We start from the raw sequence: 14,785 nt of genomic DNA on the forward strand, positions 1-14,785 counted from the left end.
GTCGGTTAATTGACTTTGTAAATCTGGAAGTGGCCTCGCACACTAATTATCATCAAGCTCTATACGATCAATACACAATTACCATTACCTACCTCGTCCTTTGATTGTCATATAAGTTGTAAAATGTATATCCTATTCACATTTAAGATTATATAATATAGCCACAGAGACTCTGTGTGGCCGTTTTTGTTACTCTCTTATCAGCTCAAATATGACACATTCCCACACTGTTTCGTAACTCGCTAGAATATTGCATAATGTGTCACTGGGACAACTTACAGGTTGAGGGTTACCATCACATGTGTGACAGTTAGTCGTACTATCTTATCTTCTTAAATATGGTACGTTATCAAACTATTTAATGACTCAACAGAACTCCATATTTGTCACTTGACCAACATATATACAACTGGCAACCATTTGGCAACCATTTCCTTCACATTAACCAGAACAATGCTTCTGTCAACACCAACATTGCTGCTGGTCGTTGCTCTCATGCAACCCGCTCTGTCCAGCAACCTCAACTCCCTCCATGGCATCGCCTACATCTCCGTGACGACGGACAACCTGACAGCGTCCACGCAGTTCTACACGCAGGTTCTTGGTGGGATGCTGGTGCCCGAGTTGGCCTTCACCTTCAGTGGAGATTCTCACTACTACCGGATGTTCCAGAAGGAGATCCTGGACGCCAGAACACAAGGGGTTAACCCTGCCCAGTTGGGAGTACCAGATATAGGGGATAACGGTACTCATGAGGTCAGTATGTAAGGATAAATATACACATTAATTATGCTGGTATATAGGAGGCAATGGTATTTATGGCGTCGGTATGTCGTGGATAACGTTACTCATGGGTTCAGTATAAGAAAATAGGGAAGTAGGCTGACAGTACTGGCACGCATAACTGAAGGCATCCCAACACCGCTTTGGCTGTCGGGGGCACGGGTGGCCAAGTCGTCAAAGGCGCCGCAATTTGCTGTGCAGAGTTTCGTCCATTGGACATGCCAGAAACCTATGAGTGTGGGTTCGAATCCCGGTTCGCCCCGATTATGTTTCTAGGTTTGTCAGCACCATACCCGTGCTCGTGGGTTTCCCCAAAGTGGTAAACGTCGAAGACCTGCATCACTTTGGGCTTTCCTCCCACATTAAGCTGACACGCAGTGATATAACTGAACTACTGTTAAAAACGGCGTATATATATATACTCATACATATCTATATATATACACGTAATTAATTTTGAAATAGCTGACAGCCAAAGTGAGTGAGTGAGTGAGCTGGGTTCAACAGTTTTAATATTACCCTGATTTGACAGAAAAGATGTCTCAGCATCATGAAGTGCACTAAGTAGAAGGCCTAATAGTGAACACCTTTTTGCATATTCTGCGTGCACCTGACACGTATTAGCAAAATCTGTAACGGATGACGTGACTTTCTGTAATCAGACGGTCAGCGTAAAGTGAAGAACGATATTCAACTTGCAATATTCCTGAACCCAGTTGGTTCATAGATCTCACTTTGAGTAGTGGGAGGTTTCAACACGTGACATAGCACCAATGTACAGACAGGTAACTGCATCTGTTTTCGAGAAGTTATCTGAATTTTTTGGTAGGTGAGGGAAACTGTGAAAATTGGGAAAACTGAGAAACGAACCATGAATAAGTTCCCGGATACGAGAGAAACACAGAGATAACAAATAAATAAAGTGACAAAACCCTCTGCATATCCAAAGAAATCTATGCGATTTTACTATTCCAGACATTATTTTGTCACTGATGCGTCAAATGTGGAAATATCCTCCACATATCGACCATAAAAACTTTGGAAAGCCATACTGAGGCCTTGAAAGTTGTAACCTTGATCAAACAAATTCTGAGCAAGAGTCGTATGACGCTCCTTGAAATTTTGGTAGAAGGAGCATGCTCGATTGTTTCTCAAAAGTTGTGAAATGTAAACACCAAAGGCTGGAGCTGCTGGAGTATTGCTCGACATTAAGGGAAAGTTGTATATTGGAAAGTTGAACTCATCCATCTTGTCATACAGTCTTGCGGAGAGTGTTTTGTCACTCTGTATCTTTATGCAAAAATCTAAATATGAAACAGATGAGGCGTCTCAATGGTGTTCTTTTTATCTCGTTCAGGTGGGTAAATCAGTGGAAGGGAATTGGCTTTTTCATTGTGATTGAATGATATCAGATCATCGATATACCTGAAGCTTAAGTTAAATGTCTCAGCCAAATTTACTTGTTTTGACTTTGCCAACCCGAGCAGAAACTCCGACTGATATGCATAAAGAAACAGATCCGCTGGAAGGAGAGCACAACTGGTGCCCATTTGGATGCCTACTTCTTGCCTCGATGTCTTACCCCCATATTTTACGTAGATGGTATCAAGTAGGACGTCCAGCCGTCAGGAAATGGACAGCTGAATTTAAGCAAGGCAGAAGATCACCATAGGTCTGATCATCCTAAAGATGTCTTGTCTGAAACACAAATGCAGCCTGTTCAGAACATGGTCCAGGCTCAACAATGTGTTAAATTTAGCATATCACTGACATTTTGGGATCAGTTGATCAGGGATCGATGCATGCGCAATGTCTACCATGAGAACATTTTAAGTATTTAAGTTTATATACAGTGTTTGTGTTTTTTGGTAGGCCCGCCAACCACACATTATGATATGAAGTGATTATATCTGTGACACACGATGAACGGTAATATTCGTTTGTGTCTGCAGGTGCACGGTAACTTCATCGTCTTTGACAACGATATCATCCAACTTGTAGAGTTTGTGGAGAAATCATCCTCAAAAGTCTTTGACATCCGTGACCGTCGCACCAGCCAGTGCTACATTGCAGCCCCACTTGTGTGTTTCTGGGTCAAGGACGACGTCGATTTCAACCACTACATTGCTGAACTAGAAAGAAGATCACGCGATTTTGGTTTCGATCAGGTCAAGGTCAACAGACCAGTAACAGTTCACAACGAGGCTGAGCGACTAGCCGTTCCCGAAAACCAGCTTGGTATTACGTATGACAGTGGAAACTTCAATGGTTTATCAATGGCTTACTTTAAAGGCCCGAGGGGTGAGCAACTGGAACTGAACCAACTCAAAAGAACCTTCAAGTACAATCTTGGCATTGATTACTGTCGACAACAGGGGGTGACCACAGCCTTCTTGGACAATCATCCTGACAACAGATGGAAGAAAGCAGCCGGGGTCAGTGGGCAACTCTACGGTATGTTCGAGTTTGCAACAAGAACAGATAATCTTTCGAAGTCTGTCAACTTCTACACGCGGGTCCTCAGTTCCGAAGTGCTTCCTAAACCACTAGTGGAAGTGGACCTTCGAGGAGATGACGTTGAAAACTTGTTCTACCAGAAAGAGCTTCTTGATGCGGCATCATGGGGAGTGGATCCGAGGAGTATAGGGGTTCCAAATTTGACTCTGGCAGGATCTGACAGAAGGGATGTTAAGTTTAACATGTTTGATAACCACGTAATAAAGATTGCGCAGTATACTGCAGGAAAATCTTTGTCAGATCCCAAGTTCAACCCCAGATACAACTGGAGCAGTCCTGCCTACATCAACAACATGCAAGTCGCCTTCTTAGTGGACGACAACATTGACCTTAACAGCTTTATACATGACACAGAACTGAAAGCTGCCAGGAATAAGTTCCCTGAGTTTAAGGTCAATAGAGCAGTTGATGTGCCGACATTAGGTGCTAGCGTACCCTTACCACAGTACAGTGCAGAGTTCACCGATGGACCTCTGAAGGGCTTCAACTACGTGTTTGCTAAGGGTCCAGCAGGGGAGCAGCTATCTTTTGTTCAGTTCAAGGGTCCAGCAGCAGCCAAACTGAAGTCAGCCTTGCTGCGGTATTCGGCCGTCAGCACAGCTTTCAAGGAGACGAATCCGTGGGTCAGAAATGAATATGACAAGTTTTGCTCTAAATATTCCAGCAATCCTGTTATTGGCTAAAATCATACCCAGAATAAAGCTTATTCATAAATAATCAGATGATTTGAAATATTTTCGATTTAAGCTGAGATATGTCGTCGAAGAGATGAATTTGTTGCTTTTGCTACCCACATGAAGTGGTGATGTCAGACGTCTTTCCTGGAGATACATTCGTGAGTCAGAAATCAGTATGATCTGTTTTGTCCTAATTTTTCCAGTCATAGCGTTGGCTAATTTGCAGATATAGTTCATTTATGAACACCAGATGAGCCTTCCAATCTTGGGGTTAAGTCCCATTATCCTTGCCTTTACTGACAATAAGAATTGAATAACCTGTTCTGCTTCTGTCTGCCTAAGATTCAATTATTTACAGTCCGCTGTGATAGGGCATACACCTACCTAATCGTGTCACCGTTCTCAAGCCATACATGCTGTAAAAGTGACACAAATGAACAGAGCCTGATACAGCTTAATATTCTTTCGTTTGTTCGTTCGTTCGTTCATTCTTTTAATTAGTTTAATAATGTTTAAACAACTGCAATTGAGCTATCCGATGATAATCATATAACAACAGCAAGTTGTTCACCAAACAGCAAATTAGCAGCTACCCAGCATATTATTTATGAAAGTATTTATCTATTTTTATCAAAGTATTATCCAAATGTGCCAAATGCTTACTCCCTCTTCTTCGGGGGTGGCTTGGCTCCTAATTATTTTTCAACATGACCCCGTCCAAGGTCCACACTCTTCTTACAACAATGCTGGAGTGCCTGGATCCGACAGGTGTAGAAGGCTTCCTCGGTGGTGAAAAAAGTCCTCCCAGCAGAAATGACGTCATCATGATTGACATATGCTTTCAAGTATACCCATCATTGTTTTTCACACCCTGTCTATGTCCATCATGGAGACATGGTTTGGTACAAATGGTATCACACCAGGAACTGTATCCATCATGGATATATGTGTTGAAATATATGTTATCACATCCCTACTATATCCATCAAGGAGACATGGTTTCGTACATATGGTATCACGGGGGCACGGGTGGCCCAGTCGTCTAAGGCGCCGCGATTCGCTGTGCAGAATTGCGTCCCTTTGGCACGCCAGAAACCTATGATTGTGGGTTCGAATCCTGGTTCGCCCCGATTATGTTTTTAGGTTTGCTCGTGCTCGTGTGTTTCACCGAAGTGGTAAACGTCAGAGACCTGCATCACTTTGGGCTTTCCTCCCACATTAAGCTGACACGCCGCGATATAACTGGAATACTGTTAAAAGCGGCGTTAAACCCAACTCACTCACTCACTCACACACATATGGTATCACACCTTTGTTTATGATTTCTAAATGGGTTGGTACATATGTTATCGCGTCTGGAACTATATCCATCATAGAGAAATGTGTTGGTACATATGTTATCACACTCTGATTATATCCATTATGAATAAATGTGTTGGCACATATGAAATCTCACCCCGACTGTATCCATCATGGACAAATGGGTGCTGCATGTTTTAGTTGTGTTTCCTTTTCCTTTAAGAGAATATCAGGGTAGAATTTTTATTTCAAGGAGACTAATGGCACTATATGTTGCAATGGCCAAAAGCTGCACCACTCACAAAGAGGTTGGACACGTTTTGGATAAATACAAGTCCTTGAATTTATCTTGGCACTGATGATGTGCTAGTCTCACAAACGTTTTTGTTCCATCACTGTATATTGCGTCGCAGATACATTTTTCGTTCTCAATATTATTTACCTTCCTTCATGTCCTTAACGTTTAGTCTGGATGTTACCTTAGAATAAGCTTGGGATAGAAGCAGAGAAAAACGGACAGCGATAGATTATGATTATTCATGGAAGTTTCATCAGAACATCAGAAATGGAATTCAAATTCCTTCCTTTTTTAAGCGTTTGAAATGGAGATCTTACTTATTCTATATTTGTCATTATTTACTGTTTGGTTTGTTACTACCTATATGTGTTTACAATGTATGTTTACATTTTAAAGAAAAATGATGCTGTTAACAATATATATTCAATTCATTTTTGACAGGTTACACTGTCAGATTCAAAACTACCAAAAGTGAATACCTGTTTAGTAAACCTGTTTGTTGGGATGCACCTTCCCGAGGACAGGGCGTTAACTGACTATTAAAGTCTAGTTTCCACCCTTGCCGAACAAGCTTGCAATTTCGGGGCTCGATCGTAGCGCCACCAGTGGCTATTACGAGTTATGTCCCTTCTATGTTCCTCCTATTGACAATCAGATTCCATCTTTCATTTTACTTGCACTTGCATCAAACGAAATGGCGGCGCCCAGCCAAGACGATCTGTTCAATAATCAAGATCTATATTGTGATAAAACGGGTCTTACCCCGCGAAGTGCATCAAATCACGTGAGCACCTCGAATAAAAACATGAAAGATTTCCAAAATATGTCGGCGGTACACACACTTTGCAAATCCTGCAGTCGACCGAAATCTGCACTCGAAAACCATTTTGTTTAGGAACCGGATGTCTTGTTCGTTAAGCGATTTTGATTGGACTATTCATAGACTCGTTAGTCCAGCCAAAACGTAACTCCATAACGGCAGCCTGGTTCGGCAAGGGTATAAACTGGACCTTTACAGTCAGTTAACTCCATTGCCCCAGGAAGATGGTTGGCATGCAAAGAGGACTGCTTTCGTGGAAACAACTGACGTCATATCTTTAAAAAATGTACCTGTCAGTCAACTAGTAGACATCAGTTGTATGTGACAAGTCTTCGAAACAACATCCATGTTCTCAAATATAAAGTGGTTATAAATAATTAAGTCTAACATAATAGATTTCTGATTGTAATACTTACCTGAAAATAACATTTTGTAATGCATATCTTTCACGAGTGTTCTATTTTGTAGTTTCAGTAATAAAGTAAAAGATGTAGACATATTTTTAAGACGCCACATCTCAAAACCAAGGACCTTTTCTAGCAGTGAAAAACGGGTCATAATCAACATTTTCCTCAAAAATGGATTTCGACTTGAGACAAAACCTTACAAAATCGTCCAAACAGTCAGTGCGATCCAGCTGCGAAGACAATCCGTGCACCCTGTGCACCAAAATATCAACTGTTTGTCTGCGTCCTGTTTTGTATATCATGTATATACACCATTCATTTCCTCGCGACGGTTCGCGACGTGCCTGGATGGGTCACGCAATGTAAACAAGCAAGCTATTGGTTAACACTTGTGTTGCATTGACTGTTGTCTTGGTAGTTTGGAATTCGGTATTAGACATGTGTTATATTCAAATTACTTGTATTAAAACATTTATCAACATGTAATGTTTTAAATAGGGTTATAAAATGGAATAATTGTATGGGCTAGCTATGTGCTAAACTGCACGGGTCACACTACCCTTGCACTAGCAGATATCAAGTGACCTATTTACAAAGTGTGTTGACGTGCTCGTTAAAACATACCTAAAAGCATTGATATTACGTCCTGATAATGCTATATGTAGAGGTGGAGTGTAATGTTAGTCAAAGCACAGGGACGCAGTGAGCTTATCTGGGCAGCTGGGGTCGCAGGTTGCCCTATATATGCATCGAGCCTTGCGACAACTCAAATAGCCAAATCAAAAAAGTACTCAGCAAACCACTAACCAAACCAAAAATTCACCATCCATCAAAAAAAATCGACAGAGTAATCACTAAACTCCAAACAGGACACGCCAACCTAAATAACCACCTAAAAAAAATAAAAAAACATACTACAGGTAACTGCCCACACTGCAAACAACCAGAAACCCCAGAACACGCACTCATCTACTGCACACACTACCTAACACATCGAACCGCATTACAAACCTCGCTCAATCTAAACAAGGCTCTCACTCTAGAAGCAATACTAAACCCACAAAATAAACTAGAAAACTTCAAGGCCTTAGGCGTATTCTTAATCAAAACGGAACTAATAAAACGCATCTAAAAACACTATAATCCACCAAATCAAAATTACATAAACACACAAACATCCACCATACCCAGCTCCCTTAGTTCTCCTCCCCTACCCCATTGGCATCTATTCCAAATCTCAAAATTCCCAAATTCTATATAAGCAACCCCTAAAGCCCCCTCTTGGGTTGCACACACCACTTTCGCCCCTTTCGGAAACACATTAAATGGCCTGGCCGGGCCCGTGTGCGAAATACGCATCAGTCGGAAAGCGCACGTTAAATCTCCAAAGTAAGTAAGTAAGTAAGACAACATGTTGTTGACGGGTCTGATGAATGAACTATGAGTCTACAGTACACAACGGTATAGGATACACAGTGTGTTGACGTGCTCGTTAAAACATACCTAAAAGTATTGATATTACGTCCTGATAATGCTATATGTAGAGGTGGAGTGAAATGGGGTTTAACGTCGCATTCAGGATTATTACGGGTATGTAGCGATGTGCATGGAATATGTGTGGCTGCTTGTACTAGTCCGGCCTAATGCCGGTTTTATAGTGCTAGCCAACTGAGATACCATGTGGCAGTTTAACATGTGCACCCTACGAAGGCACCTTAAACTGACTCGGGCACGGCCAATCATTCAAATGGAAAAGGTTCATGCAGCTTATATTAGTGGATGTAAAAGTGTCAGCAAGCACGGCGCATAGAAGCCTTCCCCCTCTTATCCCCTTGATGCCGAGTGCAACAAGTATCATCTCTCAAGGTCTTTTGGTATGACGCCACCAGGGCATCGAACACCGACATTCCGCTCAACGGGCAGACGCTGTATCCACTAGACTACGGAGACAGTCTGCTCAACGGGCAGACGCTGTATCCACTAGACTACGGAGACAGTCTGCTCAACGGGCAGACGCAGTATCCACTAGACCACGGAGACAGTCCGCTCAACGGGCAGACGCTGTATCCACTAGACCACGGAGACAGTCTGCTCAACGGGCAGACGCTGTATCCACTAGACTACGGAGACAGTCTGCTCAACGGGCAGACGCTGTATCCACTAGACTACGGAGACAGTCTGCTCAACGGGCAGACGCTGTATCCACTAGACCACGGAGACATAATCACCTGTAGCTAACGTGATGACGTAAATCATGCTGGGGCATCGTGCAGGAAGCTGAGGTACCGTAAGTCCCCATGATCCTCAGCGATGTGGCCTAGCTTTGGTTACTGGTTGTCTCTTAATAATAATTTCTACGTAGACAAGGGCTGAGTGTTGAGTGCATAAATGCTGTTTATCTTGTCAGTAGTCACTGTTGCTGTGCCACACTTAAAAACAATTTGATCCATTAAGTCACTGACTCACTGATAAATGTGTTGAAATATATGTTATCACACCCTGACCATATCCATCAAGGAGGCATGGTTTTGTAATATGTTATTACACCCTGACTATATCCATCAAGGAGACATGGTTTTGTAATATGTTATCACACCCTGACTATATCCATCAAGGAGAAAGGGTTTGGTACATATCTTATTACACCTTGACTATATCCATCAAGGAGACATGGTTTTGTAATATGTTATCACACCCTGACTATATCCATCATGGAGACATGGTTTGGTACATATGTTATCACACCCTGACTGTATCCATCAAGGAGACAGGGTTTGGTAAATATGGTATCACACCCTGACTATATCCATCATGGAGACATGGTTTGGTACATATGTTATCACACCCTGACTATATCCATCAATGAGACAGGGTTTGGTAAATATGTTATCACACCCTGACTATATCCATCAAGGAGAAAGGGTTTGGTAAATATGTTATCACACCCTGACTATATCCATCAAGGAGACAGGGTTTGGTAAATATGTTATCACACCCTGACTATATCCATCAAGGAGACATGGTTTTGTAATATGTTATCACACCCTGACTATATCCATCAAGGAGAAAGGGTTTGGTACATATCTTATTACACCTTGACTATATCCATCATGGAGACATGGTTTGGTACATATGTTATCACACCCTGACTATACCCATCAAGGAGACATGGTTTGGTACATATGGTATCACACCCTGACTATATCCATCAAGGAGACATGGTTTTGTAATATGTTATCACACCCTGACTATATCCATCATGGAGACATTGTTTGGTACATATGTTATCACACCCTGACTATATCCATCAAGGAGACAGGGTTTGGTAAATATGGTATCACACCCTGACTATATCCATCATGGAGACATGGTTTGGTACATATGTTATCACACCCTGACTATATCCATCAAGGAGACAGGGTTTGGTAAATATGTTATCACACCCTGACTATATCCATCAAGGAGACAGGGTTTGGTACATATGGTATCACACCCTGACTATACCCATCATGGAGATTAATAAAGACAAAGATGTAGACATATTTTTAAGACGCTACATTTCGAAACCAAGGACCTTTTCCAGCAGTGATAAAAAGGTCATAATCCACATTTTCCTCAAGAAATGGATTTCGACTTGAGACAAAAACCTACAAAAAGGTATCTGACTGGTAGAACATGTTAAATAAGAGGAGATTGTCGTGCTTTCAATCGGGAAATTTGGTCAAATATTCCATTCGTCTGCGTTCTGTTAAAGCCCGTAACAGTTTCATTAAGTGCTACCTCAAGCCACCAGATTCGCAGAGTGATAATAGAGTTATGCCCCTTTCATTTGCATTCCCTCTTAGAATCACCTTTATGTTTTAGATTGGGTCCATAATGTTGATACACAAAAACAACAACTTGATGTTGATCACAATAGAGAACTTACTCAAGTTATTCATTTCACAACCCCAAACAGTACTTTCTTGCAAACATAGGTTCCATGTGTGCTATTTTGTATCAGTATGGTGGGGAAATATATGTGCTACTATTTCTGATGGCTCAAAAAACCGCTTATGTCGGAGCAAATTTAGCAACTGAAGCTGTATTTAGTAACTAATACATGCATGTCATGACTTTGTTCTTATACGTCATGAAAGCCCTTGCTCCGCCAAATCATTCATCGAGATCCGTAAAAATGGTGTACGTTAAGACAGACACGTACAGGCAGAAGTTATAAAGCTTTCGTCAACCCTGTAGGGAGAAAATTTATGCGTAATTTTATTTCTAGATATAAAAAACGATGAAGGCGTCTCTCTGCAGCAGAAGCATATGTTGCTGGGTTCCAATTCGAACCCGTAACCCCCATGGGTGAAAAAGACACTATTGACATATATGTATATACAATACGTCCAGAACCTGACACCATGAAACAACCAATTCTTTACTCATAACAAAACAACCAGTTATATAACTACATGTATCTTGTTAGTTGCTAGCAATCACACAGCTTATGCTATTGATAGCAACCTTCAATCTGGTAAGGCAATCCATGTGTATTGTGCTTGTGCTTCAGTGCATGACACGTAGACTTGCTGACAACATGGAAACAGGTTGGATCTACCTGCTGCGAGATCTAGAGCTTTCTAGATGAATGGGGTTTGGTCTATACATGGGAGAACAGTATCACATAACTCGTAGTCAACGTATCACTAGTGCACTACAGCCACTACGCGCGATTACTGCGTCTAAGGTTGAAGCTGTGACTGCGACTAAACGTGCGTGTGACACAGCTGACACTCATTCAGGTAATAGCTCTACACAGATTGAAGGTGGCGATTGCATGGACGATGACTTTGAGACGTTCGCTGAACGCTCACGGCTCATGAAATATGAGATAAATCGGAGGGACAGTTTCAAAACCTGGCCGTCGTGGTGTTGTCAAAGGCCAGAGTGTTTGGCTAAAGCTGGGTTCTACTACACGGAGACCAGTGACAGAGTGCAGTGTCCATTTTGTTTCGGTGTCCTCAAGAAATGGGAGAGTTGGGATGAACCAGTGTCTGAACACAGACGACATTTCCCCTATTGTAAATTCATCCGAGGAGAGGATGCTGGCATTGTGCCCATAGAAGACAATACAGAACTATTCGAGGACCTACATGTACCACTGCCAGAGTGGAAGCCTCGGCTGAGTGGGTCAGATCGCTGACTTTGTGTGCTGGCCATGGGCGGATACAGCTTTTTTTAAAAGGACCCCCACTCTGTATCCGTCCATGCTGGCGATTAGGTGCCTCATTCTGTCAGTGTGGGTTCAAATCCCATCATGAACTTGACGATTTAAAGTCACACGTTTTCCCGAAGGTCGCTGCACATTTGCTTCCAGTCGTTTACAGTCAGTGTTAAAAATCACGGCACTCAAAACAATGGTGATGTACGAAATTCTGGGCGATTCTCATAAATAAATAAGTTTTTATTCTTCTAAGATATGATTCAATACAAACGAAATTATTTTATCACACATTCAACAGTTGGGGTTGGGGGTTGATGGATGCCATCCCACCCCGTGGTTTATACGCCTATGACATGATAAGCTAATCTGCTTCAATTTACAAACAGTAAGTAATTAAACACTGTCTCATTCATTCAATAAAAACACAGATCAGACAACAAAGAAACGGAGGAAATGGTTTACAAGTAAATGTTTTACATATGAATCTACCTGCCAATATACAATTTCAAATTTTCCCGATTCAGACACAAAGTCTAACAGTACCCGCAGAATAATAAAAAAAACAGGTCAGTGCCCAAATGTCTAATCTATTCTAATGTTGTTATGGTCTGAGCATTCAATGAGATAATATTTCACAGCCTCGGGAGTATTTTCTTTGCAGTGTATATATGCAGGGGGGACCTGTTTATCAATAATACCCCCAAGTGACAAACAGTGTCGGTGTGTTGTCTGTCAGCTGTCCCACTTTGTGTACACATACATTGGACAAAACATACATATATTAGCTTCCTATGAATTATTTGTAGTAGGTATTTGTAGTTGTACAATTTCATATGTTCCCGATTCAGACACAAAGCCTAATAGTGCGCTCTGCATTAATCCTCCAAATACGTCAGTGCTCCAAAGTCTGGTCAATATATATTCCATCGAACCCGTGAAGATCCGGGGTAGAATAGGTCTTCAGCAACCCATGCTTGCCGTAAAAGGCGACTATGCTTGTCATAAGAGGCAACTTAAGGGATCGGGTGGTCAGGCTGACTTGGTTGAAGCATGTCATCGATCCAAATTGCGTGGATCGATGCTCATGATATTAATCACTGGATTGTCTGGTCAAGACTCGATTATTTACAGACCGCCGTCATATAGCTGGAATATTGCTGAGTGCAGCGTTAAAAAACAAACCAACTTAATCTATTCTATCGTTATTGTGGACTGAGTATTCATTTTGATACTATTTCTGTCTCCAGAGAACATTCCTTGCAGTTGATACATGTATGGGATACCTCTTTATCAATAATATCTACATATGAACATAGTAAACAGTGTCCAAGACGATGTATGTCTGTCAGCTGTCTCACTTTGTTGACACGTTCATTGGACAGACCATGCATATACTGGTTTCCTATGAATTATTTGTAGGGATTTTCTATGCAATTTTGTTTGTAAAACAAATGCTCACACATTCACAACTTTACATCTATGGTCCAATCACAGCAAAGATTATAAATTCAAAGTAAATGCACACTGGTTTCTTCGTAGGACTGAACTTCACGCAAGAAATTAAATATTATAATTCCATATTTTTTCATGTTTGTAACACTCAGTTTATTATGTTATTGTTGGTAGATTGATTAGGCCTTACAACATGGCGGCCACATGCCTTTTGATTGGATCATATTCCCACAACAATACTGATGACGCATTACGGGATCACACATTGACTTATGACCTACGACCTATGACATGACATGAATACTATCGTAAACACTACAGTGATGTGAGGTGAAGTGGTGTTTCACGTCGAGTCAAGATTACGAGATTATTTCACTTACATAGTGATGTGCATGTAAAAACATGTGCGTGGCTGCTTGTACAAGTTAGGACTCACACAAATTTTATTGTACTTGCCCGCTGAGATACCATACCATGGTGATTATTTATTTAGTTCCTGAAAATATTTTTGTCTGATGAAAGCCGTCTGGCACCTCCTTTTAAAGAAAAAATGTTTTGAAGCAGTGTAATACCTCCATTCTTACCTCACTGTCTCAACACGAATGACGTGCTATAACAAATTCAAGGGACATAACTCTTCAACGACTCCGCTCGAATTTCCCATGGTTCCACTCCGCCCTTAATAAGGATTGTTACATGTTTGAAACAAACGTAGTAGACTGAAATGTATGATAGCTTACAGTTTATCACAGTCACAGAAAATTAAGGAAATGAAACTTTTACAGATCATATTCCCCATTTCTGAAAGACATTCCCTGACCTATGTGCAGGGCCAGGATAGGCTTGTACGTTATGAGAACAATACTTACGTCACGCACTTGTCCTAAGTAATGTTAAGGGAGCAATGGCGTAACAAGGTCACAGACTGGCCATATGGGATCGAACATGAGACATAAGTCTTATTTATGCGGAGTCTTTATTACATGAACACTGGAAGGCGTCGACCAATACTGTGACCGGTAGTCCCGGGTCTGGGGGTCCGTAGTCCCGTGTGTCGACTGCCACCCCGGCCGTGTCTCCTCTCCCTTACCAGTACAGTTATTTAGTATTATACATGATATATGTATTTACAGAAGTACGTACTACCTTTTTTTAAGATATTATAAGCAATGAATATTATACCATTACATTTGAGTGGACATGAATAAATTGACTTAAAAAGACTGACATTAATGCTTATCTATTGGTATGAAGCTTAGATTTAACATGCGTCAGTCAGTAATCCCTAATTACAAATGACGGACACCGTCAACGACGGACAGG

The 14,785-nt window shown here is 41.4% G+C and overlaps 1 protein-coding gene across 1 annotated transcript; it reads left to right on the forward strand.

The window, feature by feature from the left end:
• Nucleotides 1-270: 270 nt before the first annotated feature.
• LOC124147218 lies at nt 271-4,281 on the forward strand. Its single transcript, XM_046517857.2, has 2 exons — nt 271-756; nt 2,736-4,281. The coding sequence occupies exons 1-2, from the start codon at nt 454-456 to the stop codon at nt 3,981-3,983; spliced, it is 1,551 nt and encodes a 516-aa protein (XP_046373813.2). The 5' UTR covers nt 271-453; the 3' UTR covers nt 3,984-4,281.
• The last annotated feature ends 10,504 nt before the right edge of the window (nt 4,282-14,785 follow it).

Source organism: Haliotis rufescens, unplaced genomic scaffold (genome assembly GCF_023055435.1).
Source record: "Haliotis rufescens isolate VD_foot unplaced genomic scaffold, xgHalRufe1.0.p SCAF_39, whole genome shotgun sequence".
Lineage (NCBI taxonomy): Eukaryota > Metazoa > Mollusca > Gastropoda > Lepetellida > Haliotidae > Haliotis > Haliotis rufescens.